This window comes from Macaca mulatta, chromosome 16 (assembly GCF_049350105.2).
Source record: "Macaca mulatta isolate MMU2019108-1 chromosome 16, T2T-MMU8v2.0, whole genome shotgun sequence".
Lineage (NCBI taxonomy): Eukaryota > Metazoa > Chordata > Mammalia > Primates > Cercopithecidae > Macaca > Macaca mulatta.
The window spans coordinates 68,384,410-68,398,622 of NC_133421.1; the positions used below are offsets into that span (position 1 = coordinate 68,384,410).

The window sequence follows — 14,213 nt, forward strand, 5'->3', positions numbered from 1 at the left end:
TGGTGAAACACCGTCTCTACTAAAAATACAAAAAAAATTAGCCGGGCGTGGTGGCGGGTGCCTGTAGTCCCAGCTACTTGGGAGGCTGAGGCAGAAGAATCGCTTGAACCCGGGAGGCAGAGGTTGCAGTGAGCCGAGATAACACCACTGCACTCCAGCCTGGGCAACAGAGCAAGACTCCATCTCAAAAATAAATAAGCCGGGCGCGGTGGCTCAAGCCTGTAATCCCAGCACTTTGGGAGGCCAAGACGGGCAGATCACGAGGTCAGGAGATCGAGACCATCCTGGCTAACACGGTGAAACCCCGTCTCTACTAAAAAAATACCAAAAAAAACTAGCTGGGCAAGGTGGCGGGCGCCTGTAGTCCCAGCTACTCGGGAGGCTGAGGCAGGAGAATGGCGTAAACCCGGGAGGTGGAGCTTGCAGTGAGCTGAGATCCGGCCACTGCACTCCAGCCTGGGCAACAGGGCGAGATTCTGTCTCAAAAAATAAATAAATAAATAAATAAACAAATAAATAAATTTTACTCAAACAACTTTATTTCCTTTTTTGATAGGGCTACCAGATGTCTATCGTAAATCTGGATGTTATTAAAATCTCTCAGGATATCCCTTTGGATAAGATGAAAACACAGAAGACAGTTTATCAAAATTAAAAATAACACAACATTGGGATGGACAACTAGTGTATTGCGGTATAGAATCAAGATTTTTTTTAAAGCTCTTTTTAGGTTAAAATTGTTGGTTAAAAATATTTATTTATTTATTTATTTATTTATTTATTTATTTATTTTTGAGACAGAGTCTCGCTTAGTCGCCCAGGCTGGAGTGCAGTGGCGCGATCTCGGCTCACTGCAAGCTCCGCCTCCCGGGTTCACGCCATTCTCCTGCCTCAGCCTCCCGAGTAGCTGGGACTACAGGCGCCCGCCGCCTCGCCCGGCTAATTTTTTGCATTTTTAGTAGAGACGGGGTTTCACAGTGTTAGCCAGGATGGTCTCGATCTCCTGACCTTGTGATCCGCCCGCCTCGGCCTCCCAAAGTGCTGGGATTACAGGCGTGAGCCACCGCGCCCGGCCTAAAAATATTTAATAACAGGCTGGGCACGGTGGCTCACACCTGTAATCCCAGCACTTTGGGAGGCCGAGGTGGGTGGATCACTTGAGGTCAGGAGTTTGAGACCAGCCTGGCCAACATGGCGAAACCCTGTCTTTACTGAAAAACACAAAAATTAGGTGTGGTGGCGCATGCCTGTAATTCCAGCTACTCGGGAGGCTGAGCAGGAGAATCGCTTGAACCCAGGAGGCGGAGGTTGCAGTGAGCTAAGATTGCACCAGTGCACTCCAGCTTGTGTGACAGAGTGATACTCCATCTCAGAAAAAAAAAAATTAACAGCAATAAATGTAAAATTCAGTATTTAGGAATCTAAAATCTACTTACACAAGCTGGAGAAGACTTGGCATAATAGCTACTTCTGTGAAGAAGTCTGGGCAGATTGTGCTGATCACATCAAACTGAATCAACAGTGTGATGTATCTGCCAAAAGGAGCTAGTTGCTATAGTGTCCAACATCGCAGTAAATGGTTGCAGGAAAAGGTCCCAGTGTGCTAACAGACCATGTCCAGTGCTGGGACCACACTCAAGAACTAGGAAAGCTTCCTTCAAAAGCCATCTGACTGGAGAAGATAGTTCTGAGTCACATTTGCTGATTTAGCAATGCCCGTGCCCCTCACCCAGGGGCTGCCAGCAAAAGAAAAACCCCTGAAAGAGGGACTACCATGCAGGACACCTGAGCATTAGCCTTAGTTCTAACGGTGAGCCGCCACTGGAGGACAAGAAGGGCACGGACAGCTGCCACATGTTGCCTCCTTGAGTAATGAGTACCCCATCAATGGAAGTTCAAGTAGAGGCAGTCTGCTGAGGACGCTATAAAGGGGATATGTAAAGTGGGAGGCGGGACTATACTGTATAAACTCTTAAGATCTCTGGCATCACTAAGTACTAGGAAATTTGTTCTAAACTTCCAATACCAGCCCCAGCATGGGAATCATCCTGTGTTTGCACCGTCGACACACTGACTGCTGAGTTACATGGCTACATGTCCTGCCTGGAGCCAGTACGTAAGGGCAACAGCAGGACACTTTCAGAAAAGTCTCATCTGAACAAAACTGAAGTGTACATGATGACAGCACACACTTACAAGAGTGAAGGCAGAGGTTGCAGTGAGCCGTAATCATGCCACTGCACTGCAGCCTGGTGACAGAGTGAAGGGTCCCAAATTATACTCACTCCCTTTCATAAATATCCTCAGTTCAACTCCCCTCTCCCTCCACAGTACAGACTGGACACATCTCTCAACCTGGCTGTACCCAACTATTCACCACCTCTGTGTCTGCACTAAGGTCACTCAACATGATTGGCAGAGGCACACAATGGATGCCTGTTTACCCCCAAAATTCATGAGGACACATCTCTAAAAGGGCACTCAACAGTCTTACCCTATTCCCCCTTCAGGTTAACTGGGCCACCAGAAAAGAAGTCACTTACCCTTACCTCCCTGACAGATCTACAGACTCACCTCCTAGCACTGCCCTGTCAGGGAAGAAGGGCCCCTCCTATCTGATGCAAATCTACCCACTGTGGCCAGAGATCCCAACCTCTTGTCTTCTCAGAGTTCACAGGTGACATGACAGTCACTGAATGTCTAACTCCATCCCACGCTTCTCTAAGCCCAGGCTTGTTATCCAGTTGCCCATTTGCCATCTGCTCTTCAATGTTTCCTGGGCAAGACAAAATGGCAATTCAAAAATTCCAGATTCTTCCACAAACTTCTTCCTCTCCCATTGTTTGCCACCTACCTAGAAGGCATCCTTCACTCCTCTCTGTCCCTCACCACCTTGCCCTCACATTCAGCGCATCAAGTCCCGTCAACTCTGAAACCGATTCTCTGCCACCATGTCCCACCCAGACTGCTGTGCCAACCCCTAACCCAGCAGCCTCCTTGCTTCTGCTGCCACTGTCTGATATCAGACCAAGTCCCGTGGCTGCCCATGGTCCCAAAGAACCCAGTCTCTAGGATAACTGTAAGGTCCTGCACCACCTGGCTCCACCTACTTCTCTATCGTCCTGCTCAGCAGGCTTCAACCGCCTGTCTTCTGTCAGTTCCTGAACATCCCAAGCTCTTGTCAACCTGACTTTAGCACCTGCTGTTCCCTCTATCTGAACACTCTTGGCTAGCACCTTGTTCTTCAGATTTCAGCTGAAATCACATCTCAGTGGTCATCTATAAATATTCTCTCTAGAGAGATACATGCCCCTCCCTCCAGTAAACATAAGCAACAACTTTAAGCTAGGAGACAGACCAGAGTAAAAGGGGTCAGATTAGTAAAAAAAAAACCCACCACTTGCTGGTCCCTCCACGAAAAGACCTGTAAGAAGTTCTTGTCTAACACTGCAAGAGTCCCCAACAGAGGACCAAAGAAAAAGAAGAGGTTAGTTGATTAGTCACTGGAAATATGCCTTAGCCTCACCTTACCCAGCAAATTAAGAAACTTAGCTCCGGCCGGGCGCGGTGGCTCAAGCCTGTAATCCCAGCACTTCGGGAGGCCGAGACGGGTGGATCACGAGGTCAGGAGATCGAGACCATCCTGGCTAACACAGTGAAACCCCGTCTCTACTAAAAAATACAAAAAACTAGCCGGGTGAGTTGGTGGGCGCCTGTAGTCCCAGCTACTCGGGAGGCTGAGGCAGGAGAATGGCGTAAACCCGGGAGGCGGAGCTTGTAGTGAGCTGAGATCCGGCCACTGCACTCCAGCCCGGGTGACAGAGCGAGACTCCGTCTCAAAAAAAAAAAGAAACTTAGCTCCAATTTAGACTTTTCAACGAAACTGGAAATTGTAGGAAAATGGGAGAGGCCAGATAGGAAGGGGGACTACAGTCTGACCAGACTGGTCCCAGCTGCCAGAGTCTGCTCTAGAGAAACCCGAGGTAGATTCCTGCTGCTTTCCAGTCTGGAACCAGGTGCATCTCTCTATCTTCCCCTGTATCCTTTATTGGTCCTTTGTTCTCTTTCCAAACTTGAACTCCAAGCTTTCCTCAAAACCTACTCCTGGATCACTTTTCATATATTGACTCAGGCAACATATCCAGTTATTATGCTGATGACTTTAAAAACTCTATTTTCCGCTCTGTCTCAACAACTGGGTGCTAGCAAATACCCAAATGAGTGAGTGAATAACTTTCCCTGTCTTGGAGCCTCAAGACACCCCAATAGACCATTAAAGACAAACCTAAACAAATACCCAAAAGGCAACCCATACATGCCACATGATATGAGCGACAGAAACAAATTATTGAAGGAATCAGTTTCCATTCCAGTTGTCAAGAATGGCTTTGGCCGGGCGCGGTGGCTCAAGCCTGTAATCCCAGCACTTTGGGAGGCCGAGACGGGCGGATCACAAGGTCAGGAGATCGAGACCATCCTGGCTAACACGGTGAAACCCCGTCTCTACTAAAAAATACAAAAAACTAGCCGGGCGAAGTGGCGGGCGCCTGTAGTCCCAGCTACTTGGGAGGCTGAGGCAGGAGAATGGCGTGAACCCGGGAGGCGGAGCTTGCAGTGAGCTGAGATCCGGCCACTGCACTCCAGCCTGGGCGACAGAGCATGACTCCGTCTCAAAAAAAAAAAAAAAAAAAAAAAAAGAATGGCTTCATGGGTGGCCCTGAAGCAGGGCCCTGTAGAGCAAGATAGAGATCACCGAGGTTGGAAGTAATCTTAGAGATCATCTAGTCCCTTGCCTTTTATATATATCAATTCTAAGATGCTAATAAATTGGAGTATACTGCTGACTTAACTTTGTGGTCTGGAACCAGTTGGCAAGTTTCTTTTGACATCATGCACTGCACTTTCAGAAACACAAGGGGCAAGGAAAGGTGTCTAAAAATCTAGAAAATATCATTTGTATAGGAAAGAATGTGAAAGGATAAAAAAAGATGTTAACAATGTTTTAGAGGGTGGTAGATGAAAATGTCTGCTTTGTCTTCTAGTTTTCCTGTAATGAGCCATGTAAGGTCGTTTTTTTGTTTTTGAGACAGAGTTTTCTTGCTCTGTCACCAGGCTGAAGTGCAGTGGTGCGATCTCAGCTCACTGCAACCTCCGCTTCTTGGGTTCAAGCAATCCTCCTGCCTCAACCTCCCAAGTAGCTGGGACCACAGGTGCACACCACCACGCCCAGCTCATTTTTATACTTTTAGTAAAGATGGAGTTTCACCACATTGGCCAGACTGGTCTTGAACTCCTGACCTCAAGTGATCCCACTCGCCTTGGCCTCCCAAAGTGTTGAGATTACAGGCGTGAGCCACTGTGCCTGGCTGTGTAAGGTTTTTATAACATAAAATAACAAATTTGTTTTGAAACTATTACAGCCACACAGTGTATCACCAGTGGATAGCAGCAGTGGATAGCCACAGGATATCACCAGTGGATAGCAGCTGAAGAGCATCTTTCTCAGATACTTCATACTGTTTATCTGATTATGTTAAACCCCTAAACTTTAGGCAGTATGTGCAGATGATTCCAAGTTTCTTTTCTTTTCTTTTTTTTTTTTTTTTGAGGCAGAGTCTGGCTCTGTCGCCCAGGCTGGAGTGCAATGGTGCGATCTCTGCTCACTGTAAGCTCTACCTCCCGGGTTCACGCCATTCTCCTGCCTCAGCCTCCCAAGTAACTGGGACTACAGGCACCCACCACCATGCCCAGCTAATATTTTTGTATTTTTAGTAGAGACGGGGTTTCACCATGTTAGCCAGGATGGTCTGGATCTCCTGACCTCGTGATCTGGCCACCTTGGCCTCCCAAAGTGCTGGGATTACAGGCGTGAGCCACCGTACCCAGCCAAATCCAAGTTTCTTAAAGAGGAATTCTCTGGCACTGACGGCCTCCAGCAGTGATAGGAAAGCAAACCTACCATGCAAATCTAACATCCTCCAACCAGGCAACCAGCTCTCTCCCACACTCCCACTTCTGCCACTGTCCTTACCACTCATCCTGTACATTTCAGCTTCCGGTACTACACATTCTCACCACAGTACCCTCCATGCTATAGCTGCCATACCAAGCACACTCGATCTGTGTATGAATGAAATGCCCCTATTTCCTTTACCAGTATGTCTCACAGGAGAACAGATTACGAGACACACATTCTTAGCCTTTACCCTCCTCAACCAGTAGTTAACAGGCTGCAGCCACTGAACTCATATTGAAGTGCTTGAGCAATTTTCAAATTTTCAAAGCACCAAACAGAAATCAGCAATGAGCTGCTCAGACTTGAATGGCACAGATTCAGTTATCAACTCACTGTGGTAAGGCTGTTTATACCACAATAATTGGATGCTCTAAATAGCAGTAACTCCAAAAGTGTGTGCGTGGTGGTGGTGAGATTATCAGGTGCTGGGTGTAAAGGTGTGTGAGTGTGTGTGTATTTGGGGATAAAGGAGAATACCCCAAAACAAAGCCAAGGAGACACTGCAAAACTGTCCATGCTGCATCATACATGTAAGCTCTCTGTACCACGCTCTTCTGTGGTTCAGTATCCTTTCAATCTAGGTGGCAATTTCTGCCCTTCTCACTAGTCTCCTGTGTTCCAGCCTCATTCTGGCAAACAAAATGAGCAGTACACATGCCATCAGTTTGGGAAGTCCCAGCATTAGGAACCCATGAGTGGATAAAGCCTTGGGCTTTCTTCCAGCTCAGCTACCACAGGCAGGTGGGGCACTCTAGACAAGTCACTTGGCCTCAGTGGAACTCATTCTCTATTCTGAAAAAGTTTTGAAAATTATAATCAAGGCCAGGTGTGGTGACTCATGCCTGTAATCCCAGCACTATGGGAGACCGAGAAGGGTGGATCACTTGAGATCGGGAGTTCAAGACCAGCCTGACCAACATGGAGAAACCCAGTCTCTACTAAAAATACAAAATTAGCCAGGCATGGTGGCACGTGCCTGTAATCCCAGCTACTCGTGCAGCTGAGGCAGGAGAATCAGCTGAACCCGGGAGGCGGAGGCTACAGTGAGCCGAGATCGCGCCATTGCACTCCAGCCTGGGCAACAAGAGCAAAACTCCATCTCAAACAAAAAATTATAATCAAAAGCATTCCTTAGGCAAGGAGAATCAGCTGAACCCGGGAGGCGGAGGCTACAGTGAGCCGAGATCGCGCCATTGCACTCCAGCCTGGGCAACAAGAGCAAAACTCCATCTCAAACAAAAAATTATAATCAAAAGCATTCCTTAGGCACTCCAAGGAAGGGTTAAGGGGTGAGATCTGTGAGACCGAGGGCAGGGCTCTGAGACCCCTACCCCTGCCTGAACCAGATCTGCCCAAGTGCTTTACTTATTAGCCTCCCTTAAAATGCCATCTAAACACAGCTTTTTTTTTTTTTTTAAAGAGACAGCATCTTGCTGTCACCAGGTCGGAGTGCATCCTGGAGTGCACTGGTACAATCACAGCTCACTGTAGCCTCAACCTCCCTGGCTCAAGTGATCCTCCCACCTCACTCTCCCAAGTAGCTGGGACTACAGGCATGTACCATCGCATCTGTCTAATTTTTTTTAACTTATTTTTTGTAGAGACGGGGGTCTCACTATGCCACCCAGAATGGTCTTGAGCTCCTGCCTCGGCCTCGCAAAGTGCTGGGACTACAGGTGTGAGCCACTGCACCTGGCATAAACTAAGGCTCCGAAAGCAAACATGGCACTTCTGGAAATCATATACTCCAATCTCACCTCCAGATTTAACTATCCAAGGATCAAGCTAACATTTATACTAACATTTACAGAGCACTTTCTAAGTATTAGGCTTTTAAAATATCTTATTAACCCTTCATACCAATCCTAGGAGATGGATATTATTTCCACATTTACAGTTGGGAAATTTAAGGCTAAGAAAGATGAAATGACTTATCCAGGAACAACATGAGGAATGAAGTTATCAAAGTCCTTGTTCTGTTTTCCATAACTCACTGCCTGCCTTTCCAACGACACTAACTCCACCTCTTGAACTGCTTAAAGCTCCACATTATTTTAGCAACTAAAACTTAGGAGTTAAAAGTGCTTCCTGCCAAACCCAGTTGATACTCACTTCCCCCCATTTACAGAATTAAGACTAGTAGTGGGGACAGGAAGATGTGGGACACACAATGAAGAGCTTCCTCCCAGGCTTGCTGTTTCCCACTAATTAATCACCTCCACTCCTTTCATCATCTCTCTTAGGCTTTCTAGATCTTACAAGGTCTCTTCCCTTCTCCCTTTCTCACCTTCTCTAAGTCTACATTCCCATGTAGGCTAAATCAAAGGCTGTTTTTTTTTTTTTGGAGACGGAGTCTCGCTCTGTCGCCAAGGCTGGAGTGCAGTGGCGCTATCTCACTCACTGCAAGCTCCGCCTCCCGGGTTCATGCCATTCTCCTGCCTCAGCCTCCCAAGTAGTTGGGACTACAGGCGCCCGCCATCACGTCCGGCTAATTTTTTGTATTTTTAGTAGAGACGGGGTTTCATCGTGGTAGCCAGGATGGTCTCGATCTCCTGACCTCGAGATCCGCCCGCTCGGCCTCCCAAAGTGCTGGGATTACAGGCGTGAGCCACCGCGCCCGGCCAAAGGCTCAGTTCTTTAAATCAAGTTCTGACCAGAGGCAGGTGGATCTGAGTTTACTTCTCAGCTCGCCGACCATTTGTGCCTCCAAACAGTCCTGTAACAAATGGTTCTATGTATGTGACTATAGCCTTTTCCCCACACTCCACCTACACACCACTCCAAACCCTGGACCCCCTTCTTAAAATACACCCTGCACTATATTTCTGGATGAGTCCTTGGGGGTGAAAAGAGAGGGTAAATAGTAGGAAGAAGAGACTCTAAAGGGAAAGGTCAAACCAGACAGACATCCCGTCTTAGGGGTACTTTGGATCCTCTCCCCTGGGGCCTCTAAAGGACGCACAAACCCGAGACATGAGTGATGGTTAAAAAAATTTGGGTTTTATTGTTTTTGCTAAATAATACTAAAAAAAAAAAAATTCATTTTGAAGGCAGGGCTTGAATTATTTAATTTTGATCCATTTATTTAATTAAAAAAAAAGGAAGGGGAAAGAGATCATGGCCAAAAAAATAGTAGTTAACCCCCACCCCACCCCCAAAGCTCTAGCCAGTCATGTGAGCTTCACCCACATTCCACTCAGTGCCTGATATTCGGATGGTGGCATGCTCTGCCCCATGAGACTGCCTGAAGGCACGGGGCAATGGGTGCCAATTTTAGCTCTCAGCAGGTTAGTCAACCAGACAAACTGGTGGGTTAAAGTCCAGAAATTCTTTCCAGGTTTTCTGCTCATTGGCTGAGCACATACAAACTGTCACAAGCTTGTAAAATTTCAGGTGAGTTGGGGTGGGGCATAAGAGCAAGAGGATAGCAGGAGAAGAGAAATTACGGGTCACCCAAGCTTTTTCCTGGGTTGTGGCTCTGGATATAGATTTAAAGAGAGGTCAGAATAAATGGACTCCAGGTTTCTTATCAAAGAAAACGATCCCTCAAAGAGGAGCTGAGATGTGCCATGCAAAAGAGTTCTTCCTGCAGAGGCACAGGAGAAAGGGCAGCTGACTCTCTCATGTGGAGAGTGGTGAGGAAGTTCTTCTAGTACCATGAAGTAAGACAGGCAGAGGGAGAATCCTGAGGTTTGGGCCAAATGTGAGACTGGTACACACACAGTTAAAGACTGAAAAGCCATCAGGAACCCTCAAAGCCAAATTCTATCTGCACACTGGCTCTACAAAGTTCACAGCAAGAATCTCTTGCACCAAGTCAAGTTAGTGGCCTGGCTACGGACGGTGGGGAGGGCAATACATTTTTATTTTCAGAGGGATGAGGTGGGAAGAATAGCCATGATCTAGTAAAAAGAGACCTGCAAGAAGCAGAAAATATTTAGAGAACATTTTAATATATATTTTCATATATATATTTAAAGTTAAGAAAAATAAAACTAATTCAAGCCATGCCCTGTGCAAAAAAAAAAAAAAAAAAAAGGAAAAAAAAAAAGGAAAAGAAAACAAAGAAAAATTTAAAGTGAGACCTTTGCTGCTCTGGTCTCAACTTAAGAATCACAGTCAGCTTGTTACTTTTATTTTGGAAGAAAAGATGTAAAAGTTTCTTTCAATCATTCAGAAGGCAAGTGTAGCCACTTATAAAAACAGAATGGCAGGAACAGACTAGGAAAGGAAAGTTGGAAGTAAAAGGGCAGAGTGGGAAAAGAATTTTCAAAAATAAAATTAACAAGGTGACTGTTCCAGAAGAGGGCTGTGAAAAGGACATGGTGGACCGAAGTCTGTTAGTCAAGTAATGATTCAACTTTTAAATTATTCTCTTGTTCTTTTTTGTTGGGTGTTTTGTTTGTTCAAGTCTAAGATTTGGAAATGCTGACCCTTTGTTAAGAGCCAACAGGACATATAGGATCCCTTCCCTCCCCCGGCCTGCCTCCGCTGAAGCCACCACCAGCGCCTCCTTGGCTGGATGCTGGAAGAGTCCTCCATGTGTACGGACTCAGGATGACAGGGCAGCCTCCTTCTGTGGTTGCTGGGCTTGTGAACGTTGCAGTATCTTTTGGCTTTCCACGTCTCTAAAATGTTTTTCAACCTGAAAAAGACCAGGCAACACAGGTCAATAAAGGAGATGGGCAAGAAAGGTCTCCCGAACAATCCAACCCAGGTTTCCACAGCCCCATCCTGGCTGTCCAGCCCATGTACTATCCAGGCACCTTTGCCCTTGCTGTCTATTGGCCTTCCCAACCACAAGGTAGGCCAGGGCCTCCTGCTGCAGCTACATTTTTTTTGCAGTTTCCACTAAGATTGGCTAGAAGAAGGTGAATCTACAAACTAAACTATAAAATACAATGAGGGGAGATAATCATGACCTAAACTCCTACTCTCTGCTATACACAAGTACAAAATGAAAAGCTGGTGGGGGGATTACAGTCTTATCATACCTCCTACATCTATAATGTTGGTCTCTCAATGTTCCTCAGAGAGAAAAAAAAAAAAGCAGGAGTGTTTTGTAAGTTTGTTTTAACAAATGCTAAGTCTGATGACATATGCAGGGCCAGAGACACCATCAGCAACTGATTTATACCAACCAGATCTTTCTAGAAGGGTATCTGCAGCTAAGAAAAACCCAGTATGGGGCCAGGCATGGTGGCTCATACCTGCAATCCCAGCACTTTGGGAGGCCGAGGTGGGTAGATCACTTCAGGTCAGGAGTTCGAGACCAGCCTGGCCAACATGGTGAAACCCCATCTCTAGCCGGGTGTGGTAGAATATGCCTGCAGTCCCAGGTACTCGGGAGGCTGAGGCAGGAGAATCGCTTGAACCCGGGAGGCGGAACTTGCAGTGAGCCGAGATCGCGCCACTGCACTCCAGCGTGGGCGACAGAGCGAGACTCTGTCTCTAAAAAAGAAAAACTCAATATGGGATGAGAGAAACTGCTAGGGCCCAACACCACGGAACAGCCTTGCTAATTCCAAAAAGCCAGCAAAGGACATAGGGTCACCCACTCACTTCACTCCATATCACCCAGTGGTTCCATTCCCACAGGAGTAGCCAAGCCACAGCTGCAGAGCCCCACAGTGCAGGGAGGCCAGACAGTGATGCTACAGGAGGCAGAGACTGTAGCACAATGTCCTGCTCTGGTGCTAAAGATTGAAGGCCCGAGGAACCATCCTCTCTCCCCTAAAGTTTCAAGGCTCCTTTACTTACTATTTTGCGTACATGGCTCAGTGCACTCCCCTCTTTGCCTTTACAGTTTTCCACTTGATATGGGGGTGTAATAACAACTTCTTCCATGACTACGATGTTTTTTTCTTGCCATTTACAGTCTTTAATGCTGGAAGGAGAAGACAGCAGGCGAAATGTAACCTCTTGGGGGCATCCCACATCTCCTGTCTGATGAATAAATAACTCCAGACGGCTGATCCCAAGTTCCCAGCTCACCACTCAGCCAACAACTAGACACCAGCAGCCCATATAGTAGCCAAGAAACATTCCTTGGGTGCCACTGGCTAGAAAAGCAATGAAACTCATGCACATTTATTCTTGGGAGAGCCCAGAAATTGTTACTCTGAAGCATCAGAGACCTGGAGAGTCATAAAAATGTGATGGTAGCCTCAAGAATCCAAACTAAGATAGTAGCCTAGGGCAGAGGCTGGCAAACTTTTTCTCTTAAGGATCTCTTAACAAACATTTTAGGCTTTGCAGGCCATATCGTCTGTTACAACTAGCACTGAGTTCTGCCACAGTTGTGCAAAAGTAGCCATGGACAATAGGTAAAACAGAGGAGCAGATCTGGTGTGCTGGCATAGTTTGCCAACCATTGGCCTAGGGAGAAACACCACCTTTAGAAAGACAGGAGAACAGGCTGGGCGTGGTGGCTCACACCTGTAATCTCAGCGCTTTGGGAGGCTGAGGCGGGTAGACTGCTTGAGTCCAGGAGTTGGAGACCAGCCTGGGCAACATGGCAAAAACTCATCTCTACTAAAAATACATACAAAAAATTAGCCAGTAGTGGTGGCATGCGTCTGTAGTCCCAGTTACTCCAGAGGCTGAGGTGGGAGAATCACCTGAGCCGGGGAGATCGAGACTACAGTAAGCTAAAATTGCACCACTGCACTTCAACCTAGGCGATAAAAGTGAGACCCTGTATCAAAAAAAAAGAGAGGCCGGGCGTGGTGGCTCACGCCTGTAATCCCAGCACTTTGGGAGGCCAAAGAGGGCGGACCATGAGGTCAGGAGATCGAGACCATCCTGGCCAACATGATGAAACGCTGTCTCTACTAAAAATACAAAAATTAGCTGTGCGTGAGGCTGCACGCCTGTAGTCCCACTTACTCGGGAGGGTAAAGCAGGAGAACTGCTTGAACTTGGGAGGCAGAGATTGCAGTGAGCCAAGATTGAACCACTGGACTCCAGCCTGGCGACAGAGTGAGACTCTGACTCCAAAAAAAAAAAAAAAAAAGAGAACAAACTCCCCATCTTCTCTGACCCTATCACCCATAATGGGAGCTGCTCTTCAGACTGGCTCTTCTCAATTATCAGACAGTTGGGCACTTGCCAGACTGGGAAAACCCATTCCAGTTCACACTTGGGAAGCCCCAGGGCAGCTGATGCGACTGAGAGTTCCTTCACATACCTGTAAATGTTCAGATACTCACACCACGGCCTCAAACAGCTCTGATGCCAGCTGCCATCTGTGCACCAGATCCAGGGTGGTTAAACAGAGTAACAGAAGGCAGTGTGGGGTGGGGAGCGGGGGTGGAGAGGGGTGTCAAATGTTCCAGTTTTTCAGCAGCTAGGGAAGCTAGTGGAGAGTCAAATGACTTCTGCTGTGACAAAATGTCTTTTTTTTTTTTTTTGAGACAGAGTTTTGCTCTTGTTGCCCAGGCTGGAGTGCAGTGGCACGATCTTGGCTCATTGCAACCTCCACCTCTAGGGTTCAAGCCAATCTCCTGCCTCAGCCTCCCGAGTAGCTGGGATTACAGGCACGCACCACCACGCCTGGCTAATTTTGTATGTTTAGTAGAGATGGGGGTTTCACCATGTTGGTCAGGCTGCTCTGGAACTCCCGACCTCAGGTGATTTGTCGCCTCAGCCTCCCAAAGTGCTGGGATTACAGGCGTGAGCCACCGCACCTGACCAACAAAATGTCTTTTAAGAGGTGGTAAGAAGGTGACCTGCTCTAACTCCGTGTTCATCCCAATCTACATTGGGAAAAGTGATATAATCCAAAACTAAGTTTTACAGACAAGAAACTGAAGACCAGAGAAGACAACTTGTCTGTGATTACACTATTTTTCTGTGTGGAAAGGGGGCTACAGTACCCGCAGCTCTGGATGCCGGCATTTTGCCAATACCCTACCAGCTTCCCCAGTAGACTTTTAGGAGACAACCACCCAAAAGCCTGCCACCAGACAGCACAACCAGGTAGCATTACCCCAGGACAAAAGACCTCTCCGATCCCCCAACTCACGTCTTGTGAATGGTCTGGAAGAGCTGCTGGCCCTCTAGAGAGACACCAGCACTGATTGCATAGGCCTGGCTCAGCTTCTCCTCCTTCTCTGTCCGTGCTTTGCTGGCAAGCTAGGGTGGAAGAGAGGAAAGAGACTCAGAATAGGATTCATCTTCATTCTTCCCAACAGTC

At 47.2% G+C, this 14,213-nt stretch overlaps 1 protein-coding gene across 3 annotated transcripts in view; it reads right to left on the reverse strand.

Annotated features, from left to right (window-relative positions):
• Positions 1-8,994: 8,994 nt before the first annotated feature.
• LSM12 (LSM12 homolog) overlaps positions 8,995-14,213 on the reverse strand; it is a 37,110-nt gene continuing 31,891 nt past the window's right edge. The window contains exons 3-6 of one of the 3 annotated variants that reach the window (XM_077969328.1): positions 14,043-14,152; positions 11,777-11,903; positions 11,227-11,467; positions 8,995-10,661 (exon numbers count right to left, since the gene is read on the reverse strand). In XM_077969328.1, coding sequence (XP_077825454.1) covers positions 11,270-11,467; positions 11,777-11,903; positions 14,043-14,152 — 435 coding nt within the window. In that variant the 3' untranslated portion in view covers positions 8,995-10,661; positions 11,227-11,269. The remainder of the gene's footprint in view (positions 10,662-11,226; positions 11,468-11,776; positions 11,904-14,042; positions 14,153-14,213) is intronic. The other 2 variants (XM_077969329.1, NM_001266793.1) reach the window with 2 other exon arrangements.